Below are 8,110 nucleotides of genomic sequence, written 5' to 3' on the forward strand. Positions count from 1 at the left end.
GCCCCGCCCCCGGACACGCCCCGGCGCAGCGCGGCGCGGGGGGGGCGGTGCTGCGGGGGGTGCATGGGGGGAGCGGGGTGCGCTGGGGCGGGGGGTCCGCCAGGACATATGGGGGTGCCCCGGGGAATATGGGGGCATGGCGCGACTGGGGTGCACTGGGGGGAGGGATGTCTGACACGCAGGGGTGCGCTGGGGGCGCAGGGAGGGGAGATGGGGGTGCTCCGGGGTGTGGGCGTGCATATGGGGGTGCATGGAGGTATGGGGGTGCTCTGGGGTGTGGGGGTGCATATGGGGTATGGGGATGCGTATGGGGTATGGGGGTGCTCTGGGGTGTGGGCGTGCATGGGGGTTCTCTGGGGTGCACTGCTTGGGGGATATAGGAGGATCACTGTGGTGTGGATGTAGGGATGTAGGGGTGCACTGGGGGGGTCAGGATGCACGGGGGGATATGGAAGTGCACTGAGATGTGGGGGTGCCTGGAGAATATGGGGGTGCTCTGGGGTGTGCCTGGGAGAAATAGGGGTGCACTGGGCTGTGGAGGTGCATGGAGAGGAAATAGGGGTGCACCGGGGGGTGGGCAACCCTGGGGGATCTGGAGGTGCTGTGGGGTGTGGGGGTGCCCTGGGGGTTAGGGGGTGCACTGCGGTGGGCTGCCCTGGCATGAGGAGGTGTGCTGGGGGTTAGAGGGGTGCTCTGGGGTTGTGGGGGTGCCCTGCGGGTTATGGGGTGCCCTGGCGTGGGGAGGTGCAGCGGGGTGTCTGGGCTGCCCCCCCGGTGGTGCTGACATGGGGGCCTCATCGGGGGGGGCCATGCTGCGGCAGGTGTACGGACGGGGCCAACCGGCCCGTGGGGGGCTGAGGGCACCCGCCGTGCCGTCCCTGTCCCCTCCTGCCCCCGGCCCTGCTGTGGGGCACCCGGAGCAGAGTGCGCCGTGAGCCCGGGCGCAYGCCGGGGAGAACCAGCACCGTCCAAGAAGGCTTCCGGTTGCGTTTTTCTCCCCCATTTTACTTTCCCTCCCCGGTGGCTGGGACCGTCCCAGGCTCGGGGGCTGCTCCCGGGGCGCATCACCCCTCTCCCGCGGGCAGCGGCCCGTCCTCGCCCCRGGGTGCCCGGGCGGGAGGGCGCCGGCGGCCGGGCGGCGCGCGCGAAGGAGAGAGCGGGAGCCAGCGGCGGTTGGTACAGCAGTTCGTTCCTGTTCGTTACAAAGGCAAAACAAACCCAAAGGAATCAACCGAAAGCGTGTGTCCGTACAGCGGGCTCGGCCGGGCGCCGCGCTCCGCCGCGGGGCGGCCGCGCTCTTCCTCGCCCCCAAGCCGGGCCGGTGTCTGGGTGCCGCTGCTGCCGCCCTGCTCCCTCGCCGGGGGCCGCGTACTGGCATGCCGCAGCCCAGCTCCAGCCTGGTATCGGCATCTCCGGGACGCTTCTTCCCGCGCCAGTGGTGGCATCGCCTCACCGGCGGCCGATGCTGCTGCTGTGCCGGAGCGTCGAGCCTGCGTGGGACGGCGTGGCCTCGGAGGAGCCGGCCCGCACCGCGGAGCGCCCGTCTCGCGGTGGGGCAGGCGTTTCTCGCCCCGGGCGCTGCCACCGCGGCGCCATGCCCAGCGCCGGCATCGCCCCGCAGTCCCTTGCGGAGCCGGGGTGCGGGCGGCAGCAGGGGAGGCGGGCGAGGGATGGCTGCCGGGAGCCGCGGGAGCGCCCGCGCCGGAGCGGTCGGCCGAGGGCGCTGGGCAGGCGCCGGGCGTCGGGCGATGGCTTTAGAGGCTGGAAGAGCTACGGTGGCTTTGTGTCCTGAGGTGGCGTCTCCTCCGCGTGCGCAGTCCCCCGTGCAGCCCGGCGGCCAAAGGGCTTCGGCTCCGGGTGCCAGGAGCCTGCAGCCCGGTGCTGCCCGGCACGGAGCGGCCGAGGACCCCACGCCCCAAACGCCCCCGGGGAAGCCGGGCTGTCGCCCCATCCCAGCCGGAGGGGTCATCCGGGAGCCGGGGTGCGCGCGGGGCGGCAGGGGCCTGGCCGGCAGCGAGGCGAGCAGAGACGTACCGGCGCTAACGCCGGCGGCGGCGCGGCCGGAGCTGGTGTCCACCCAAGGGTGCTGGCGGTGGTTCCCCCCCCGCCCTCCCCGGTAAATAAATCAGCGACACCCCCAAGCAGCGGGGAAGGGAGAAGGGGCGGCGCCGTGCCGGGGCGAGGGAGCCGGCTGGCGGACCCCCCGCAGCAGCCGTCCCCGGGAGCGGGGTGGCGGCGGGGTGCAGCGGGAGCCGGCGGTGCCCGGAGCGGCTGGCGGGATGGCGCGGGGGCGCGATGCCGCGGCGGCAGGGAGGCGGCGAGGACGCATGCCCAGCTCTCCACCGTCGGCGAGCGGCGGGGCCGGGGCGAAGCCGTGCGGGAGGAGCGGCCGCTTGTCCGCTGGCGGTACCCGCGGCGCCGGAGCCTACCTTACCACGAGACTGAAGCAAGCTAGCATGCGAAGGCGGCAGGCAGTCGGAGGAAAGCATCGTATTAACAAAAGGAAAGCGCCGTCTGCCCCGAGGGCAGGGCGCGGGGTGCTCGGAGGCGCGGTGGGCGCGGGCAGACGGGCCGGGGGCTGTACAGCACAAGGGGGTAGTCGGGTCGGTCACTCCTCCTTCGGGGGTTCGCCTGCGGCTCCGGGCGTCCAGCGACGACCCGGCTCTCGCGGCCAGTGACCGAAGGCACCGAGCCCGGCGGGCRTTTCGGGTGCAGGCCCCCGCGTCCTTGCACAGCATCGGTCGGTTCAGTCTGCGTTTGAATGTGCCCCGCCGCGTCCCGCGGGAGGGACGGCCGGGGCCAAAAATAACCGCCCGCTCGCGGCATCCTTTCTCCTTCTCTCTCCATCCCTCGGGACTCACACCCGACGTTGCCCGCTCAGCACTGGGCTCGCCCAGCCAAGCGCGGGGCCGAGCTCCCCCCGAGAYGGGAGCGCCCAGGCGCTGAGCGCGGGAGACCCAGCACTGTGGCGAGGGYGGCAGGCAGAGCGCCAGCCCGGCCATTGCGTGCCGCTGCCAGCCCGCCCCGCGGTCGCCTCCTTTCTCACTTGGCTCCGTCCGTTTGGGTTTTTGGCAGTTTGCTTGTCCGTTTGTCTGTTTGAAAGGGTTTTGCGGGGCAGACCACGACGAAGACGACGAGAGATGATCGAGACGTGGGGAATTTACAGGCGCCCCGGCGGGGCTGCGGCGAGGGGGCACAGCGTGCGGGCCGGGCGCACAGACGCTGGCCACCCCCGTCCCCTGCCTCTTACCAGAGCGACGAGTCTCTCTCCGGGTGCCGGTGTCCGATGTGTCGATGTGAGGGACCTCTGGTTTGCTTTACACTTGGGTTGCTTAAATCGACAGCGTCTTTTGCATCTCTCCCCCCCCCAAACAGAAAGAAATCAATTCGGTAATGTCAGACGATGACGCGGCTTGGTTGGGTCAGTGCTGGATTGGGACTGGAGAAGACGGCTCCACGGACAGGCCAATCCTCATGGCAAAGCGGCTTATTCGATCACCATGCAGCACGGCAGGTGCTGGGAGAAGTACTTGAAGAGCTCTGGGGTGGCGCCGGGGCAGTTGGTCAGCTCCAGCTCCTCCAGCTCCTGCAGCTGCACCAGCCCCGAGAGGCCCGTGGTGGTCAGCAAGGGGCAGCCTGGAAGCAGAAACCACGGTGCCGTCAGCGGGGCTGGCCAGGGCTGCGGGTGCCCAGCACCTCCAGCACCCATCCCGGGGAGCCTGGAGAGGAACGGGGGCTTTTCCACACTGGTGTCCAGCAGGAGCCTGCTGGGAACGGGAGGACCRCCATGCTGAGGGGGCGATGCAACCAGGACTGGTGGCACAGGACATCCCAGCTYTGTCCTGAGCCTGTCCCCAGGGGCCTGTACCCGTCCCTGCAYGGAGACTCTCCCCGTCCTCCCTCTTCCCCGCTCCCCACACAGCGATCAAGGCGCCCGGGCTGAGAACAAAGCAGCGCATGGGTCTCACCAGCGAGAGACAAGAGGCGCAAACTTCCCATGCTCAGGAGATGCTTCAGGCCAAAATCTTGCACCTAGGAAAGAAAAAGGGGTGGGATCCTGGCTCCCAGCACGGCACCAAACAGGAGGTGTTCGCCTCTTGCTAGCGCCTCCGAGGCAGCTGGGAGCTGAGCCTTGCCGAGGCCGAGCCTTGCTGGAGCCCAGCCCTTGCTGGGGCTGAGCTTTGCTGGGGCTGAGCCTTGCTGGGGCCCGAGCCTTGCTGTGGCCCGAGCCTTGCTGGGGCCCAAGCCTTGCTGGGAGCCGAGCTTTGCCGTCTTGCGGCAGGGGAGGAGGGAGGCCTGGAGCATGCCGGGGAATGGTGCCAATACGGGGACCCCCCGTCCCTCCTCTGTTTCCCAGCACCAAATGGCTCCTGGTGCCAGGCAGGCTCTCTGGCCAGCCTGGAGGGCTCACGTGGCCTGTCCCAGGGGTATAYGTGGAGCAGGTGGGTCAAGCCACACCGTGGAAAGGGAGCGCTCCTCTCCTGTGCCCCTCGTGCCGCTCAGCCGAGGGGGACATGTCTGCGGGCCCCCTGGCACCGGCAGGACAAGCATCCCAGTCCCTCCCGTGCCCCACTGCCTACCTGGCAGCACCAGCGCAGGTACAGGCTCCGCAGGGATGACATGGTGGACAGGTAGCTGAGGCCGGTGTCGGTGATCCGCACACACCTGCCAGGGAAAGCAGGGCATCAGGGCCAGCTGGCCACAGACACTAAGCTGGGGGAGCRGGGTGCCGCTGGGACCTGCAGGGAGCTCAGGTGGGGAGGTCCCCCCAAAAACAGGGGCCTTCATCAAGGGGGTGGCATGCTGCTGGCTGCCAGAGCATGGCCAGATCCTCAGCAGGGAAAAGGCAATGCCCCCAGCAGCTCTTTACACCCTTTGAGCCCTGCAGAGGAGCCCATGTCCCAGGCTGGCCTTATACCAGCCCCATGGCCCACAGAAGGAGTTGTGGAGTCCTGGATCAGGCTGCAGCCATCTCACTGCACCTGTAGTCATCCTCAGGACACAGTGCTGCGGAACAAGGCAAGACCCCAGCCTCACCGCCATGGACCCACTCCCACCCCGACACAGCCGTCACCTATCGAGCACCAGCTCCTCCAGCTTGTGCAGGTCGCAGGCGATGTACTCAAGGGCCATGTCTGTGATGCGAGGGCACCAGGACAGGTCAAGGCTGCGCAGCTTCCGCAGGTTCTCGGCCACCAGCTCCACGCCGTCGTCTGTCACCTTGGAGCAGCCCGAGAGGCTGAGGACGCTCAGGTTGGGCAAGCTGTGCACCATGTTGACCACGCCATGGTTGGTGATTTCCCAGCAGGAGTTGAGGCGGAGGGTGTGGGTGGTGTAGCCCTGCTTGGCAGTGAAGTAGGCCAGCGCTGTGTCCGTCACGTGATAGGCCTGCAGGTTGAGCTCGGTGAGGTTGGGCAGGAGCTGGGAGATGGCCGCGATGGCATCGTCAGCCACGTTGATGCAGTCACTGACGCTCAGCGCAGTGATGCGGGCGTTGAGGCTCGACCACAGCCCGGCCTCCGTGAAGTCGTTGCAGCCCGACAGCTCCAGCCGCACTACGCCCTGCATCTGTTCCAGCATCACCTGGCGAGAGGCTCGTGGTCAGTGCAGGCAGCACCCGCTCTGCCCCGGCCCTCCCGCAGAGCCTCCATTCGCCCACCCGCTGCCRTGCCAGCAGGGACTCAGCGAGACACCTTCACATCCCTGCCTGGCTCAATAAGGCTCTGAATTAACCCCCACRTCCCCCTCAGGCTCTTCCAGCAGCCACCAGCCCTTCACCCTTCCAGCCTTCTCCCACTCCCAATAGCTTACAGCTCCCCATRCCCCCACAAGCATGGAGCCAGGCTGCAGAGGTTCATCCTTTTCCGCCTCCTCCCAGGGCCCTGTTTTGCCCCTGCTCCCAGCACCTCTGGAGCTGTCCCCGAGCTGATGGGACATGTCAGCATCAGCAGGGTGACGAGAGGGGGCATCCATGGAGGCCAGGGAGCCCTGGGGAGCAGCACCCGCTCTGCAGCCCTGTGTGTCGGCAGGGCAGGAGGGATTAGTGCGTGTTCCCTGCTCAGGAGGACACGGCCCATGTGGCAGGGAAGGACATCCCTTCCAGAAAGGATCACACARGAGAGGTGGGAAGATGTCCTGCACACCACGGCACCCAAGAGAAGGGATACTCAGACTGAGAGCCAGGCCTGGCAGAGCTCCCGCGGTCCATGGCTGAGAGCAGGGGCTCCCAGCACAGCCTGGGATCTGCAGGATTGAGGCACCTGCCTGCTTTTTTCAAGGCTAGAAGCAAGGCTGGATACAGAAGAAGAGAAGGTGGGCACACGGTGTTAGTTACTGCAGTGCAGCTGATGAGTGGTAACTCATTGCACCGAAGTAATTGGATCAYGCGTGATCAGGGGTTCACATCCTCCGTTTAGCTCTGCTTGGCTTTTGTAAGTCTTTCACATCTGTTTCCATTAAGAGCRCTCATTAATGTAGGCGCTAGCTGTGTGTTCCCTGTCATGGCAAACGCTACGGCTGGATTGGGCTGCAGCGGGACCGCACCAGTGAGGTCGTCAGTCCCTCCAGGCCCCGCAGGGAGGTCACTGCCATGCTGGGAGAACGAGAGAGGAGCAAAGTGGAGGCAAAATAAAGCCCCACTGCAGATCTTCCCCTGGGTCTGGAGGGGACGTCTCAGTGCCAAGGACAGAGGAATACCTCCCGACTAGAGAAGATTGAACAGTGCTTGGATGGGACGTGGGGCCGAGTGCTGGAAAAGGCTTGATGGCTAAAGAGGAGACAATTGGGCTGCAGGGCACTGCCATTGGAGACGATGCTCCTAGGCAGTGAGACAAAAATGAGGAGCACTTCCAAGGGTGAGGGGTCTGTGCTGGGCCCCAGCGGTGATGCCAGAATCCCAGCAGGGTGATTTATGGGGGCCGCAGAGGATGGTTGTGCAGCTAGCCCAGTGGCTACCCCCTTCCCATGCCATGGAGAGGCTGACGCCGGGCACGCACCCCTCCTGCCAGTGCTGGACACCTACCTCCAGTCCTGCGTCTGTGATGGTCGACCTCTTAAGGCTCATGGACTTCACCCCCTTCTTGGACAGGGGGTAGTTGTCAATGAACTCACAAATGTCCAGGTCGGAGACGCCCACGAGGCAGAAGCCGTCGAAGCCCCGGACAGCAAAGCCCTGGAGGCTGACAAACTCCTTCTCACCGCCGGGCAGGATGTTGTAGAGCTCTTTGGTGTGCAGGACGGGCGTGAGGCCCACCCAGAACTTGGGCTGGTACAGGACCCTCCGCCACACCTTACACACCTGCGCCAGCACACACTTCTCGCAGGCTGAAAAGTACCAGAACAGGCGGTTGAGGATCTTCTCGTCCACTGCCAGCTGCCTCTCCGAGGGAGAGCCGGGCAGCCGCTCTGGGGAGGGCTGCTCCTTGCCGGGGGAGGCCTCGCTCGAGTTCAGTCCCACCAGGGAGGCGCTGGGAGGGGACGACACCCCAGCCAGAGCGGCCAAGGACAGGGGCGATGCCAGGCTGGATATGGGCAGGTCGCTGTGGTTGGCTAAGGCCGGGCTGAGGATGGCAGGCACGGAGGAAGGCTGGCACAGGCGGTTTTTCACGGCGGGGGTCCCTTTGGTGATGCTGGCAGAGCCRAGTCCGTTGGGCTGTGTGGGGATCTTCACTAGTCCATTGCGGGGCAAACATGGGGGCTTGGTGTCGCCGTTTCTCTGGTTCGACATCTTCCACAGGTCTCTCTGCAACACAGGGGTGAGGGGTGAGGGGCTGCCACGGGCACTGGGCTCCCTCACTGCCAGGGACCACAGAAGGGGGCCAGGAGAGGGGGCAGGGGCTAAGGGGGCTCTTGGGTCGCTGACAGGATCTGGGGGGAACTGGGCACCTGGCTCATCCCGACAGAGGGGAGAGCCTGTGCAAGGAAGAAGGGACTCAAGGGAGGTCCTTTTTCTCTGTCACYTCCCAAAGCACCCTCTGAACCACAGCTGGGACACAGCGACCTTCCCACCTCCCGCTGCCACCACGGCCATCCTGCAGTCTCCGCACGCACTGGGCGCTCCTCCGCAGGCAAGCAGGCCCTGCCCTGAGAGCCGCTGCGACAGGTGTGTCAG

At 66.6% G+C, this 8,110-nt stretch overlaps 1 protein-coding gene across 1 annotated transcript; it reads right to left on the reverse strand.

Annotated features, from left to right (window-relative positions):
• Nucleotides 1–3,487: 3,487 nt before the first annotated feature.
• FBXL16 (F-box and leucine rich repeat protein 16) lies at nt 3,488–7,750 on the reverse strand. The gene is made up of 5 exons (XM_026063877.1): nt 7,022–7,750; nt 5,075–5,583; nt 4,581–4,665; nt 3,969–4,032; nt 3,488–3,636 (listed from the first exon to the last, which is right to left on the reverse strand). The coding sequence occupies exons 1-5, from the start codon at nt 7,724–7,726 to the stop codon at nt 3,488–3,490; spliced, it is 1,512 nt and encodes a 503-aa protein (XP_025919662.1). The 5' UTR covers nt 7,727–7,750.
• Between the last annotated feature and the right edge of the window lie 360 nt (nt 7,751–8,110).

The sequence above is a fragment of the Apteryx rowi genome, unplaced genomic scaffold (genome assembly GCF_003343035.1).
Source record: "Apteryx rowi isolate R43461 unplaced genomic scaffold, aptRow1 scaffold_202, whole genome shotgun sequence".
Lineage (NCBI taxonomy): Eukaryota > Metazoa > Chordata > Aves > Apterygiformes > Apterygidae > Apteryx > Apteryx rowi.